The sequence below is a fragment of the Equus caballus genome, chromosome 25 (genome assembly GCF_041296265.1).
Source record: "Equus caballus isolate H_3958 breed thoroughbred chromosome 25, TB-T2T, whole genome shotgun sequence".
Taxonomy (NCBI): domain Eukaryota; kingdom Metazoa; phylum Chordata; class Mammalia; order Perissodactyla; family Equidae; genus Equus; species Equus caballus.
In genome coordinates this window covers 38,992,682-39,009,113 of record NC_091708.1, presented here as the reverse complement: position 1 = coordinate 39,009,113, position 16,432 = coordinate 38,992,682, and the positions used below count along the sequence as shown (strand labels likewise).

At 46.3% G+C, this 16,432-nt stretch overlaps 1 protein-coding gene across 6 annotated transcripts in view; it reads right to left on the bottom strand.

Annotated features, from left to right (window-relative positions):
* Positions 1-16,432, bottom strand: part of GARNL3 (GTPase activating Rap/RanGAP domain like 3) — a 144,890-nt gene that overhangs the window by 108,669 nt on the left and 19,789 nt on the right. For 4 of the 6 annotated variants that reach the window (XM_023628919.2, XM_023628920.2, XM_070250784.1 and 1 more), the window contains one exon: positions 132-201. In XM_023628919.2, coding sequence (XP_023484687.1) covers positions 132-201 — 70 coding nt within the window. Of the gene's footprint in view, positions 1-131; positions 202-1,181; positions 1,339-16,432 lie in introns of those variants that run through there. The other 2 variants (XM_070250785.1, XM_003364141.5) reach the window with 2 other exon arrangements.

Sequence of the window (16,432 nt, the reverse complement as noted above, 5' to 3'; positions counted from 1 at the left end):
ATTCCCATCTAGTCCTTATACTGCACTCACATGGTCTAACAGTAAATATACAACAAAAGATCTGATGAGCTTGGCGATCCTCTCTAAACCTAAATCAATGTACTGCCACCGAACAGACAGTATAAACTTACCAGCTCCACAGATCCATAATGTTTCCTACTGAAATCCCCACGTCTACAGCCTAGGTCTTCCGAGACAGAGCTGGAACAAAAATGCTTCATCAGTATTATACATAGCGATCTGGCCACAAACCTTCTGCAAAAATCGACTACCATTTGCAAAAAGGACTGCTATGGAACAGGCTTGCCCCAGCTCCTCACTGCAGGGGAGCCTCCTTGCAACAGACACAGTCCTCAGCAGCCATTGCAGAGCCTGGCTTTCATGGAGCCCTCAGTGAAGACAAAAACCCCCGAGTCATCCCTGGCAGTGTAGGCAATGATTGAATTAAATATTTAGTCATTTGGAATCGATTGAAATTTCCAAGGCTACTGGTGGTTTATAATCTCATTTCTGTATAACCAAAGGGAATATAAACCCTGCAGTAAACTTGAGGCAAGGGACAAAGCTTGCAATTATCTTTCGTTTAAGAGAGCCTCTTTGTCCCAAATAGTCAACATAAAAATAACTGGCATTATTTGATGCTATATAGGAGAAATAAAACTTTAAATAGGAGGAAAAAAACTTCAAAATCCTGGTAGGCATCCCCCCCGCCCCAACTCCCTTTAATTTATGACAATATGAAAAAGGACCCGTACTAACAGAAAATCTAAAAATCTAACTTCCAAGTATATTTAGTTTTTTACATAGCAGTAGCTAATAGTTCCCCCGGGCCCCCCACCCGCAGCCCCTGCTCAAAGGCTTAAATCCGATAAGAAAAATCACATGCGTTGCTGAAGAAGAGCAATTAAAACAAGGGCAAAATTGTTACTGCACTTGCATCTTGAAAGCATAGTCACATGCTCAAAAAGACACATATCTTATCCACTAGTTAGTGTATTTAGGACCCCGTGCAGTATTCATGAAGCCACCGGAGATCGGCAAAGACAGTTTTAATAAGTTTTGTTCTAATAGGTCATGCAAATAACTCTAATAAAACAGAAAATAAAATTACACAGGAATTACACGTTTAATATACCCAAGATATTTGGGATCTAACATGCAAAGAAAGGTGCATTTAGTACCTTTTCATCCTTCCTTAAAAGGTAGGCTACATTTTCTAAATTACAGCCCTCTCGGCACGTTCAGAAAGAGACTGACTCTGATGTTTAGCACCCACAGAACTGAGTCTCTGCCAGGACACTATTAGATAGGCTCCAAGAAAGACAGCATGAGAGAAATGAGATTAGAGCGTCTAATGGTATTCTGCTTCCACCATTTCACAGAGAGAGCTGAATTAATCTTATACGAGAAATTTAACCTTTTGAGGTCCTCACTTCCTTCGTTGAGAAATGTGCCGCAAATTCATGAATGCAGCTTCGAAGGGTCTCCTAGATATTACCCAGGCTACCTTTTGCTTCTTGTGACATGATTCTTTACCCAAAAATCTCAGAAAGAGATTTAAAAACTTCCCTCCATGGCCAATTCTGGTCTGTGTTAAACATGTGCTCTATGCCCATTTTCTTAGCCCATTTTGAAAACCGTTCTGGAGAAGAGGCCATTGCCCTACGTAACAGTTCCCAGATCCTTCCCCGGCAGCCCTCAGTTACTGAGAGAGAGTGGGCTCCAGTGAGGAGTGTCCACGCACTCGGACACAGAGATCGGGCACAGAGTGGACGCTCACTGGCCATTAAGTGAAAACTCTGTCTGCCCAGATCTCAGCCCACATCTTCAGTTTTAGCCGGGCCCACTATGCAGTCATCAACATCAGCAGCAGCTCCTAACACGAATGGCCAATAACATGAAAAGAGCAAGGATGCCGGCCGGGTTCTGGGCCCCTCCCTGTGCTCCCTCAGCACCACCAAGGGGGTTCTAAGACACAGTGCCAGCTCCCTAACTTTGCCAACAGCCAGAAACAGACACAGAAAAGATGACAACCCTATGTCCTGGAGCAACCACCTCTGTAGAAGCCTCATAGAGGGAAAACAACATCCTATGAAAACAACCAAGAATAATATAAACAGAACATCTGCTGTCGGTTGCCCTTTTCCCCCTCTAATTACATTTCATCCAATACACTGCAGAGACAGCGCTTGCTAATGGTGGCAGCCAGGCTGAACTATACGGACTGCATTTCTAAGGCTGCAGGAGGCACGCAAGCCAGCCATGTTAAAAGCCCTCCCCACTCTCCTCCCCCCTCCCCAGGCTCTTTGGCCTCTTGGCATCCAGCACGAGGATTGCGATTGGAGGGGATCGCCCAGAGCCCCAAGAGCAGCTTTGTTCTCCCCCAGGTCCCCAGTGTCTGGCCCACCGCCTGGCACAGAGTGGACACGCAGTACATGTGCATTGCATTAATGAAGGTATTTGCACATCTTCTGGCTCTTACTAGCTACTGCGTGATAGCACCCCTTGTGAGCACCGAGGCAGGCTGCCTGTTGACATCCTCCCTGCTGAGCCACATTATTCCATCAGTCCAGACAGTCCTGGCCCAGGAGGCAGATAGTGCTATCTGCATGCCAAAACCTGTTCTCTTTTCTTCTTAGGCTGTTGCTAAGACTACATTTCCTAGCCCCTCTTGCAGTAAGTGTGACCATGTGACTGAGCTCTGGCCAAGAGAATATGGGCAAAGTGATGTGCACGACTTCCAGGCACCTCCAATGGGAGGTGCCTGCTCTCCTTCCCTGTGGCCAGCTGGATGGAGAGGACGACAAGGACTCGCAGGAGGGAGAGCTTCAAGTTGGAAAAAACCTGGGTCTCTGAAAGACCAAGTGGAAGGTCACGCCTCCAAGAACATCTGCATTACAATACGATGTGAGCAAGAAATAAACATTTAGTTGTGTTAATCATGTAGAACGTGTGTTTACCACGTGGCCAACGTGTTACCTGAACTAATGCAAAAGTCGCTCTCTTGCCATGGGGTGCTGCCATACCAACAACCTAAAATATGTGGCACTGGCTTAGTAGGCAGGCAGCAGCCAGTGAGGAAACTCATCTCAGAGGCTGGAAAGATGGAGATCTATGTCATACAGTAGCAAAATAGCTGGTAAAACTTACACCTACGGTAATTTAGGAGGACCTGTGGACCCGTGCCTTCCGAGCCTGCAGCTCTAGGCAAAGTGGCGAGACAGACCAGAGTGTGCCATGTGCCGGCTCCTATTGGCTGACCTTAGCACGGTTTTTTATAAGAGATGAGCCCAGGCAAGAACAGGAGGGGTTTCAAGCAAAGACAGGAGGGAATAAAGAGAGTCTAGAGACCAAGGGCCTCACGGACTTGAGAAATCCCTCTGTTGCTGGACCCCAAACAATAAGAGTTCTGGCCAATGAAATGTGGGTAGAAACGACGGGTGCCTTTTGCAGACCTGGCCCATAAAAATTTCTCATGAATAATCCTTGCTCTCTTTCCTCACCCACCTGCCGAATGGAGAGGGCTGTGCGGACCAGCAGGGATGCAAGCATAATATGAAGGAACGCTGGCCCCTAAATGACCACTTCCAAGATTCCAAGTAGGAATACCCTCTTTGGGCTGTGATATGAGCGAGGAATAACTTTTACTGTTTGAAATCACTAAGATTGAGGGTTTGTCTATTACCACAAGCGATTTTATCTTAATTGGTACAGCTCTCCAAAGGTAAGAGAAAGGAGTATAAGAATAACTCCCCAAGAAAGGGGTGGTGAGATGGCTGGCGGGCCAGGATGACTCTAAGTTGGCAAACTATGTCCCAACCCAGCCCACTGCCTGTTTTTGAAAACAAAGCTTCGCTGAGACACAGCCACGCCCTTTGGTTTCAGACTGTCTGACGCTGCTTTTGCGTTACAATGGCAGAGTTGAGAAGATGCAACAGGGACCTGTATGGTCCACAAAGCCCAAACTATCTACTGACTGGCCCTTTATAGAAGGCATTTGCCCAATACCTGCCACACAGCCTCGAGAATCCCTTCTTTTGGATTTAGGTCTACCCACAGACTGTGATGTGTATGCCAATGAAAAGACTCGGCTGCAGTGTTTATCAGACTTTAGAGAGTCCATCAGAACGCCTGGGCGAGCTTTCTGAAAATGCAGATTCCCTGGCCCTATTCCCAGAGTCTGTGACTCAGCAAGTCTGCGATTTGAACAAGCAGCTGGGGTAATTCTGATGCAGGTGGTCCGCAGACAATGTTTTGAAAAATATTGCTCTTCCAGATGACTCTGGAATCCCCGGGAAACCTGTCAGCCATTCTGCACGCTTCTGTAAGGACGGATAAGGCCTTGATCAAGTCTTCCACGAGTGCGAGGAGGTGTGGTCTAGTCCTTAAGGGCCCGGCCTTCAGTCAGATGTGGGTTCTTAACCTCTCTGGGCATGAGTCCCCTCATACATAACACGTGGTTGATAGCATCGCCCGCTTAACAGAGTTATAGAGGATGAATCAGAAGGAGCAGATAAACGTTTATTCTACATGACGTCTACCATACGAAAACTACTCAATAAATATTAGCTGTTATTATTGCTCTTATTATTAGGATAAATTTTCCTCAGGCGGTTAGGGAGAGTCCTGGGAAGGGGCGTCCGGCATATTCCCCCCGCTCCCCCCGCCCCCCCCCGAAGCAGGAAGGGACATGGGCCCAAGCCGCGAGCCTCCTGGGACATGGCTGACACCACAGTTCAGCAGGGCATCTCCTCTTTAACCGTTGGCCTGGCAGTGCCACCTCCCCTGGAAAATACCTGGGACCCGAGAGCATGTCACCAGAACAAGGCAAGTGCAGAAAAGCAGCGGAGAGTTCAAGTTCCTCACGTGCAATGTGGTCTAGGCTCTAAATATAAACTCTTCTGTTTTGGCAAACTGATGTGCGAGGATGCTGGATCACGCTTTGCGAACATGAACAGAGCTGAGGACTTTCATGTTAAATCTCTAAATATGGCCCAGGATGAGAGCAAAGATTTCCAGCTCCACATAGAGGCTAGAAAAATTGTCATTATATAAGTCAGCTTCCCGGAAAGCAGGACAACCCCCTCCGAAGTGGCAAAGTTATGGAAACCGAATAAGGAAGAAAAGGAAGCTGAACCTCAGGGATCCAGGTCCTTACTCAACTGACCCAGAGACTAGCGACCGACCCTAACGACTGGCTAAACCCCACTAATCGGGCCTCAGTCATTTCCAGGCCTCGTGGAAGAGTGAGAGCCGACAGCAGGAATGGGCGCTCTTCCTGGATCAGCAGAGAGAACGTGTGAGAAGCCCCAGCCCGTTTTTGAGGCACCTACAGCAGCCATTTCAATGTCGGAGTCCAGGATAAGGCTCAGCCCCCTTGACAGGCAGACAGTAGCAGACAGACAAAGGGATCCCCCCTTTCGAGGGCAGAGAAGCTAAACGACGTGCAAGACTGCAGATTCAGGCTCGGAGGGAGCCCAGGGCCTCCTAGCAACAGGAACGAGAACAGCTTATTGCACATAAGGGACCAGTCGTCCCTCCTTCTGAAGATAAGTGACACAGAAAAGCAGAGATGAAATTACACATCAATTTCTAATGATGAAATGGAAGAATTCTGTCCTCTTTCTAAGAGATTTAGGACACCAGGAAGTAGGAAGGAAGCAGGAAGATTTCTAGAGTGTCATGGTCCCAGGAAACCAGGGCCCCTCGGTTCTTGCTCCAGACAGCTTGCTGTTCCCCTCTTGTGTCTCTGGGTTGCAGTGCCACGTGCTCCTTGTACCAGGATCTTAAGTTTACCATCCCTTAGCAAGTTCCACCAACCATAACATGGTCAGACATGCCTGGATTTGAATTTCAGCTCCATGGCACACTAGCTCTGTGAACTCAGGCAAGTTACTTACCCTCTCTGAGCCTGTTTCCTCAGCTGTAGCATGGACTTAAAAGGATATTTGTCTCCGTGGAAAGATTAAAAGCTATCATAAGGTGCTTACACAACATCTGACACATAGTAGCCACTAAATAAATACTGGTTACTCTAAACTGTCAGAGACTTTACTTGTTTTGGTCAACACTATGCCCCATGTGTCTTTCGAGTGCCTGGTTCATAGCAGGCTGTCCAATAAATACGTGTGGAAGAAATGATCATGAATAAATGATAACCTCTGCTTGCCTTTCTTCTGCTGGAACGCAGGTGGGTTCCTGCCCTCTCCCTGCTTCCCTCCTCCACCCAGACCCCCAGCCGCCATGAGATATTCTGACATACGCTCAAGTACGTTTGATGTTACTTTCACCACTATTCAGTCATCTTTTTCATTCTCATCCTCTTTTCTCTAACATTCTGGAATGCATTCCTCCTCTAGTATGTATGTGTCCACTAAGTTTCTGATAAAGACACGCGCCCCTGGAACCTATCTGGTTCTCCACTATGAATAAAGGCTTCTGGTAATTCCCTGCAAGGTTCCTTTTCATGATGATCTCTACCAGTGCCTTCAAAATTCTCTCTCTAAATAAAAAATAGCAACCATACCAAATGCTGGTGAGGATGTGGAGCACCTGGCCCACTCACACACTGCGGTAGGAACGTACAACGGCAAGCTGAGCCTCTTTGGAAAACAGTTCAATGGTGTCTCATAAAATTACACATGCAGTTATCACACGACCCAGCAATTGCACTCTTGTGTATTTAGCCCAGAGAAATGAAAACACACATTCACAAAACTCTTTACGCAAATGTTCATGACAGCTTTCTTCCCAATAGCCCAAAACTGGAAAAATGCTATAAGTCCTTGACAGAGTGAAGGGTTGAACAAACTATGGTACATCCATCCCGTGGAATATCACTCAACAAGGAAAAGGAACACACTGCTGAGAAGCAGAACAACTTGGAGAAATCTCAGGGAATTATGCTGAGTGAAAAAACCCAATCCTAGGTGGTGGCACACTGCATGATTCCATTTATATAACAATCTTGAAGCGACAAAATTACAGGGACGCAGGAGTGGTTATAAATGGGCAACGCGAGGCATCCCGTGGTGATGGAGCCATTCTGTATCCTGCCTGTGGTGGTGGATAAAGAACCTACACGTGACAAAACTGCATGTAAAAGTGGGGAAATCTAGACCAACGGATAGTACTGATGACAGTTTCCTGGCTGTGACACTGTACCATCGTTATGGAAGATGTTACCCTTGGGGCATCTGCATAAAGGGTACATGGGATCTCTCTGTGTTCTTTTTTTTTTTTCCCCCGAGGAAGATTAGCCCTGAGCTAACTACTACCAATCCTCCTCTTTTTGCTGAGGAAGACTGGCCCTGAGCTAACATCTGTGCCCATCTTCCTCTACTTTATATGTGGGACGCCTACCACAGCACGGTGTGCCAGGCAGCGCCATGTCCGCACCCGGGATCCAAACTGGTGAACCCCGGGCTGCCAAAGCAGAACGAGCGAACTTAACTGCTGCGCCACCGGGCCGGCCCCTCTGTGTTATTTTTTATAACTACAAATGAATCTATGATTCTCTCAAAATAAAAAGTTTAATTAAAAAAACTGAGTTGAAGTTCTTTCACTCATTCAATAAACAGTGACTGAGCAGCTCTGAGGACCCAGGTGAAATTACACATCAATTTCTAATGATGAAATGGAAGAATTCTGTCCTCTTTCTAAGAGATTTAGGACACCAGGAAGTAGGAAGGAAGCAGGAAGATTTCTAGAGTGTCATGGTCCCAGCAAACCAGGTGTTGAAACCAGGGCCAGGTGCTGACCCTGCGATGTGCGGTGCCTGCTCTCATAGTGCTCACAGTGCAGCGGGAAAGGATAAAGTACACAGCACTTCATGGGGATGAAAATATTGTGCAAGCAAAGCACACCTGTGTAGAGCAAGCTGGGTACATTCTGGAAGAGCCTCTTTCATCCTGCTCATAAGCAGCACGTGCCATCTTGAGGTGCCGGTGCCCAGCGCAGAAGCCTGGGGGTCTGTCACACTCTTCTCAGCTCAAGACCCACCACCCAGAAAGCTGGGAACCGCTGCCTCAAAATGATTCCTGCCAAGTGTAATATCTGCACATCCGCTCTCGCCCTTCCCCACTCTTCACCGACCCCGCCTGCTCCTTTCCTGTAAGGTCAAGACTGGAGGGCCTCCCAGCTCAGAGTATAACTTGCCCACAGGAGACCTACGCATGCCTGACCATGGTGTTAAACAGAAACTTATTCAAGGAAAGAAAAATCAGCAGACGACATATGTTGCTGCATACCTCCCTTGATCACCTGCAGATTTTACCTCTTTGGGGAAATCTCTTCAAAGCCTGTCTCAGAGTCTCCCCACTGAGATTCACCAGGTCTGCCTCCAGCTGCGCCCAGACCCGGAAGGGAGGCACGCTCGCCGGAGCGGGCGCTTCCGAACAGTCCCCTGGGCAGCAGGAATCAAGAACACCCACATCATTCCGACCCGTGTTACTCAGTGTGGTCCTCGGACCTGAGCTGGTTAGAAATGCAGACTCAGGCCCCACCCCAGAGCTAATGAAACAGAATCAGTGTTTTAACAAGACTCTTGAGGATCCACGTGCACACTGAAATTTGAGAAGAACTGATTCTGGAACTTGGTTCTCAAACCCAGCTACATATCAGAATCACCTCAACTTTTTCTCTACAGTCATGCACTGCATAACGACATTTCGATCAACGACGGACCACACATACAATGGTGGTCCCGTAAGATTACTACCATGTAGCCTCGGTGTGTAGTGGGCTGTATCACCTAGGTCTGTGTAAGTACACTCCAATGTCTGCAAAATGACAGTCGCCTAACGATGCAGAATGTCTTCCCGTCATTAAGTGACGCATGACTGTAATTTGTTTTATTACGAAATATTTCAAAACTCAGGAAAAGAAAGGATAATCTAATGAACAGTATGGATAGACTTGAAACCCCTATGTACCTCTCTTTGATTCCATTTTCATCTCTCCTTCCCCTGAAACAATTGCTAAATAATTTGGCTTATACTTCCTACTCATATTTTTATATTTGTACTAACTATACACTTATTCATAAACAACATACAGTATTGCTTAGCATGTTTTAAAATTTTACACAAATGAATGCCATACAGTGCATATCTTCCTGCAACTGACTTCTCTGGGTGAACAACTTGTTCCTGAGATTTGTAGACGCTGATACCTGAGGCTCTAATTCATTCACGGGCCCTGCTGGACGGCACCCCACTGCTCCTCTCTCCTCCTATGGTGGGACATCTCAGTTGTTTCCAATTTGTAAACAACACTGTAATGACCATCCTTTTACGTCTCTCCCTGAATCCAAGTGCAATCGGGTTCCTAGATTACATTCCAGGAGTGGAATCGCTGGGTCATATATGCATCCTTATTTTTTCTACATATTGCCAAATTTGCCTTCCAAAGTGAGTATACCAATTCACTCTCCCATCAGCAGTGTGTGAGTCTGATTTGCTCCATATCCTGGTCAACACTTGGTATTGTCAGAAATTGGTTTTTGTCAGCCTGAAGGATATGAAATGGTGTCTCAGTGAGGCGTGGTTTTTTTTTTTTTTTTTTGAGGAAGATTAGCCCTGGGCTAACATCTGCTGCCAATCCTCCTCTTTTTGCTGAGGAAGACTGACCCTGAGCTAACATCCGTGCCCAACTTGCTCTACTTTATATATGGGACTCCTGCCACAGTGTGGCCTGCCACGCGGTGCCACGTCCACACCCGGGATCCAAACTGGCGAACCCCGGGCCACTGAAGCGGAACATATGCACTTAACCGCTGCGCCACCGGGCCGGCCCCAGTAAGGCACGGTTTTAATTTGCATTCCCCTGATAACACAAGAGCTTGACCCTCTTTTCCTATGCTTTTCTATGATCTGCCTATTCTAAATCCTTCGCCCACTCCCTTTTTGTAGTTGTTGGTCTCTTTCTAATTGATTTGTAGGAATTATTCGTATATTCTGAATACCAGTCCTTTTTTGGTTAACAAATTACAGATGTCTTCTTCCAGACAGTGATTTTTCTTTTTTAACTTACTCCTGGTATCTTTTATTGTGCAGAAACTTAAAAATTCTAACAGAGACCTTTTCAATCCTTTCTTTACAGTCTCTGTTTTTCTGACTTAAGAAATCCTTCACTACCACGACATTATAAAGATAGTCCCCATTGGTCCCTGAGAAAGTTTTAAAGTTCCCTTAATACATATTCATCTAAATATATAAATGCTCAGTTCCCACCCCAACCCTTCTCGATCAAAATTTCCAGGAGTGGGATCTCAGCACCTGTATTTTTAACCAGAATAAATTCCAAAGCTGACACGGATGCTGGTGGAGGGCACGTGTCTACAACACCCCAGGAAACCATCCCATCTCTGCCTCCTTCGCCTCTTTCTGTTTCCAAACTTTAAGCGCTCCCTAAGGTCTGTCCTTTGATGGATTTATCCACTCTTACAGCATCAACGCTACTGACAAGCCTCAAATTTACACCTCTGGCTTAATTTACACTCAGTTGCCTTTCCTAATTCTCCCAGAAGCGCAGCAGATCAGTCTGGTTTTTCCAAACCTCACCCAATAACTTGGCTTCTCGCTTCTGTGGGGCGTGATTACCCTCAGTCTCCAAGCCACAGCACGACTTCTGATTCTCCCTGTTTCCAGCTCTACCATCAGTCATGGGGTTCCGTTGTGATCGTCTCCCGTATTTAGCCAGCCCAGCCCCTCAGTCTCCGGTGCTCACGCCTGACACCCAGATTCCTACAATAGCCTAGTCAGTTCCTGCCTCCTTATCTCAGGATCTCAGGGCCGAATGGACGTCCAGAGACTTCCAGGTCCAGAGGCTTGAAGACCATCTGGTGGCCATCCTGTTATCTGTGACTGAATTCTCTACCAGATACTCCAAAACGAGCTACCCAGCCTCTACTTACACACCATTAGTGATAGAAACACAGTACGCCCCAAGGCCCTCCATTCTTCCGGCTAAAAACAGGTTTTTTTCTATGGTGAGTTGAAATCCATCACACCTTAATCACCACCGGCTAGTCCTACATCTTTACCCTTTCATTTTTTCTTCTTTCCCAACACTGACACCCCGGCCCCATCTGGTCCGGCCCACCTTCTCCCCTCCCAGCACTCCAGGCCCCCGGTCTCGCCTCCCTTTCCTTTAGCTTGCCGAGCTCCTTCTCATCTTAAGAGCTGGGATGCTCTCTCCAAACTCCTTCTTCTTCCCAGACTAGAAATTACAAAGAGGGCGTTGGATTAACATCTGCCTCCCCAACGAGAACAGAAGCTTCACAATGGTAGATCCCCTGGTGCTTTTGTTCAACGCACAATCCTCAGCACCTAACATAATACCTGGCGCAGAGGAAGCTCTTAGTGGGGTTTTGTTAAGTGATGAAGGAATGAATGAATGAATGAATGAATGAAAGCAAGCCAGCCAGCCCTTTGGTGCCATATAAAACAACTTAAGCTCACTTCCACAGGAAAGCCCTTGAATCATCGGAGGAGAGCCATCACGTCCCCTGGGGTCTTCCTTCCTTACAGGGGCCTGGGGTTCACCCAGGAGGGTGAGGGCAGCTATACCGCGCTTGTACCTAGACAAGGAGCCGGGCAAACACACAGACACTTCAGAAGCTTCCCTGGGGCCGGGCTTGGAGGGATGCCCACGTGCCCACAATGCCACTGTCGGCCGTTGCTGGAAGCGAGCTTCATTATACAGCATATTTGTGACATTTGTTTTTGAGTCAGACATAAAAATCCTGTAAATGTTGCTTCAGGTTAATCTCAAAGAATTTATCTCAGAGGTTAATACAATGGCAGCAATATGAGCAAAGAAAAAACCGCTGTGGGAGCCATGACAGTGAGCAAATCTGACATCCTTGCCCAGCCGTCATGATAAAGCTTACACTTCCTGCGTCCAGTGACCGGGGTCTGTCAATAAACGGGTAACACAACTAAGTGCAGCTGAGTGACACGGTCACAGTAAAAAGTGGATCAGCTGAAAGTGCCAAACTCATCCAACTTCTACTTAAGATTCTTGTATTTTATTGCATGTAAATTCCATCTCAATAAAAAAATACTAAAAAAAGTCATACAGAGAAAACATAGAACTCTGACCCCAAACTTAAATAAATTAATATCTATATATGCAGAGAAATTATATGTGCATAAGCGTCGCCTGATATTTACTCAGCCGTGTCGAACCACCACGAACTCACTGCCTGACCTTAGGTAAGAAACATCCCCTTCACAGGCCTCAGTTTGTACAAGTGTAAAATGGGGCTTGATTAATGAACTAATTCAGTGAATATGGAAAACTGTGGTACCTTCCTCATGGGGCAGTTGGATTTAATGAGAAAGTGCATATGAGGCACTTAGCATGTTGTCTAGTTAGAGCGCAATAAATATTTGAATAGACAGAGGCTGTGCATCCACACTTTTCATTTGGGAAGGAGACATATGCTATGCTTGAGAAACAATGCAAAGAAGGAAACAGTCTCTTTGTGGAAAGCTAGGGACAAGCTAGAATTTGCTGTGATCTAAAATTTTCTCACTTTAGGAACACAGTGGTTGGGGAAGAAAAACTTTTCCTCTACCCTCTTACGTTCTGTCACCAGGGCCTGCAAATTAAATTGGCAAAAGACAGATTAACAAGAGAAAAGGCATACAAATTTTATTTTTAATTAGAAAAGAAAATCCAAAGAAGTAGTTAGACTCAGGGGCTTATATAACATTTTAGCAAAGGAAGAAAAATTGTGGAGAAGTGAACAGACAAAAGAAAAGGGATTTTGCACTTCTAAAGGTGGTAAATCATGGTAAGATAAATATATGAGAGAAACTAATAGCAGAAAAGGGTTATTTAGTAGAGTTGGTTTATGCAGACTCATCTTGTGCCTTCTCTGTCTCTGGTGATAAGGGTTGTTCTCCTCTTGGTCCAGGAGAGGGGAGGGGACACCTTTACAAAAGGGAAAATTTTGACCTGCTTTTATGCAGATAGGAGGATGGTGGAGAGTCCTTCCTGTATCTGCTTTTTCACAATTACCTTCAGCTCAAAATAATCCTTACGCCAAAGTGGCATATTTTGGGACGGCATACTCTGATTCCCTTCATAGCCAACACCAAGAGGTGAAAAATCCTTAGTCTCAAGCATGAAAATAAATGCTTGTGGAACCGACATGAACTTTACCTTGGGACGACCCGGGAGAGGGAGAAGGCCCAGGCTATTTTTTAAATGATCTCTGTCTTGTTCTCTAATTTTCTGGACCAATTTAGATCCATTCCACGCTCACCTGTGCCCAGTTTGCCTCCAGGCACATTCAGACTATGTGGGGGAAGGAAAGCAGCTTATTCTCTGCTTTTAAGGTCAAACTATATTTCTGAAAGATTTTCCGGAATGTTTACTTCACTAAGCTACTCTGAGCCTGAGATAGGCTAAGAAAACGAGACTATGGAACCAAGGGTGAGGGAGAGTAGTTGGGGAACGGGGGATGCTCTTCAGAGAAAGCGAAATAATAGATAAACCAAAGGTACAGAAATATAGGCGGCCAAGCATTTTAACGAAGAACATTTACTACTGTCAGAGGAGACAAGGGCACAACCAGCCTGCTTCCGAGGCCAAAATGGGACTTATAAAAACGAGTATTGACTAAGGTGAATTTGGGGCAGGACAGCCTAACTATTTCCTTTTGCCTCTTAAAAGCAATGATTAAAGAGAGTAATATTATCTAGTCGCTATTTATAGTGCGTCCTTATGGGGTTCTGTACTGTACTTTGAGGTGAGGTGAGCACCAGAAATGGGTTGCTGGCCCTTGAGGACTATAAAATTGGAAAGAATAGAAAACTCCAATAGTCAAAGGAATACAATTCTTAGTAACGGCATAACCTCCCTGAGGAACGATGATTGCTCTTAGCGGTTGCTCCTCCAGAGGATGCTGAGCTCAGTGGCAGGTAGGGCACATGCAGGTTCTGTTCCCAGAAAGGGGCCAGGATGTCCCAGCACAGTGAGGTCATACTCCTCTCGGTTCCTAGATCACAAGGAGGGCGCAGCAACACAAGCTTTAACTCCGCGTCACCCTTGGATGGGGACAGCCACATTCCTCTCCCTTCAATTCAGGCCACCTCCCTCCCTGGGGACCACACTGCTCCTGCGCCTTCCGATGTTACCTCCACGCTAACAACTCCCCGAACCAAATCTCCAACTCTGATCTTTCTCTCCAGCTGCAGACTCAGACTTCCAACAGCCAGACATAGTTCCATGGACACCCTGGCAGCCCCCAAAACAGAAAATGCCCCAAATCCCACTTGCTCCCACTGCTGCATTCGCATCTCGGTGAGCAGAACTGCCATATTTTTCCTAGTCACTCAAGGTACAAAGTTCAGGGCCATCCCCCATGTCTTCTCTCACATCCAACATCTAATGTCTCACCAGGCCCTGTTCCTGCTGCCTGCACGGAGCTGCTTGTGAAAGGTGGATGTCTGCGTCTGTGTATTTGTATCTCATTCTTCAAGGAGGTAACACACGCACTTGGTTCAAAACCCAGAGTCTAGAAGGCTGTACTGGGGAAAGTCTCCCCTCTCCTGCCCCTCGCAGCCCCCAGTTCCTCTCCCACTGGCCACCTGTACTGTTTATCGCGGATCTCCCAGCGGTGCAGTACGCATTTATAAAGAAATAAAAAGAAAAATTCCCTTCCTTTTTTTTTACACAAATGGTAGCATACTATACACAGTTCTACTCCTTGTTTTTGTTACTTTTTTCATCTAAAATATCTTGGTGATCTTTCCACATCAGTACCAAAAAAGGTCTGGATTCTTTGTCACGGTCACGTAGTATCCCACTGAGTAGATGGACCATATTTTATTTAACCAATTCCCTCGGTAAATGGTTTTCAGTCTTTCGCTATCGCTAAGAAACTGCAATGCGAGCCTTGTACGTGCCATGTTGCACCTGAGGACATGCGTAGAGTTCCACAATGTCTTTCAGTCCCTCGCCCCTTCTCTCCTTTCCATTTCTACCTTCTCTGCTTTAGCTCCAAGCCTCATCTTTGCAGAAGCCTCTTTACTGGCATCTCTGCTCGATTACGCTTAACTTACACCCAGCAATATTTAGTGAGCACTTTCTACATGCCAGATACTCTGCTAAGACAGGGAAGAACAAGAGAATAAAAACAAGCAAAACCAGACCAAACCCCTCCTAACCAGACCCACACACACCCTCGCCTGTCTCGCACCTGTGGGAGCTTTCGGAGTTTATCAACAAGGCAAGCCGCTCTCTGCTCTGCATTTGGAATTGGTTGAGAATTAATGACGGGAGTCAGGCAAATGGAAATCACAATATCAATTTCCTTACTGTCAGAGTTTCACTGGTAAACGTGGGGGCCAATAGGCTTCCTGTTACATACCCCCAAAGTTAGACCTTGGACCAGCCCCCTGTGGGAGAGTCTGCTCTGGAGAGAGGCAGACACCCGCCTGGCTGGTTGTGAGGGAAACCGCTGTCCCACGCCTGCCAGGCCCCAACAAGGGAGACACAGCAGAAGATAAACATGGCAACTTTCCTCAACAGATCAAAAAGTAAACCATTGCGAACTCAGCCTAGTGAGAGAAATTAAGTCTGAATTACACTTTTTAAGAAATCCAACTTTTTGGTAGGATATATAGAATAATTAATCATAGGAAGGATTGACAGTGAAAAAGAATTAGCAGATAATTCAGAGGGGAGTAAAAACTTTTCAAACTTTCTTCCTTCCCCTCCTGACTGACATCATTTTAAGGCAGAATGGCTCTGAATAACCATCTTTCTAATAGCTTTCCTTTGTTTTTTTCCTAATATATTGAGCTAAAATCCCTTTGTGAAGGAATTTTACATTTAGGGTCGGTGATAGCCCTAAGACGAGGCTATGACTTAGGAGAAGAGAGGAACGCAGACAGACTGGCCCTGCCTCCCGCCCTCTCTCCCCAGCCGCAAGTGCATCTCAGAGGTGCCTCACGGCTTCCTAATCATCAAACGCAATTGTCCAATTGTCGTCTTTTACTGTTGACCTTCGCACTTTCTGTTACACTCAACTCCGTGAGCCAGATCCCTGGGTCCCACCACTAGAGATTCTAATTAAATAGGTTCTGTGATCTACATTTCTGAAAGAAACTTCCTAAGTTATTTTCATGATGGGTCACCGAGCCCTCCTCCTCCTCTTGAAACTCCTCCGCTGGCTTCCGTGACCCCTCAGAATTCTGTTCTCCTATCTCCTGACCACTCCTTTCCTTCCCCAAGGCTGCTCTGCTCACCAGGACAAGCAAGACCTATGCCCTCTGCCCCTGGTAACAGACACTGCCCCACAGAACCAGAAATGCACATGTGACCCAGACTGGGCAACCAGAGTCTGTCCCCAGGGGTCTTCTAACTGATGGGGAAAATTCTTCCTCTCAAGTTGCAAAGCTGTAAGAGTACAGCC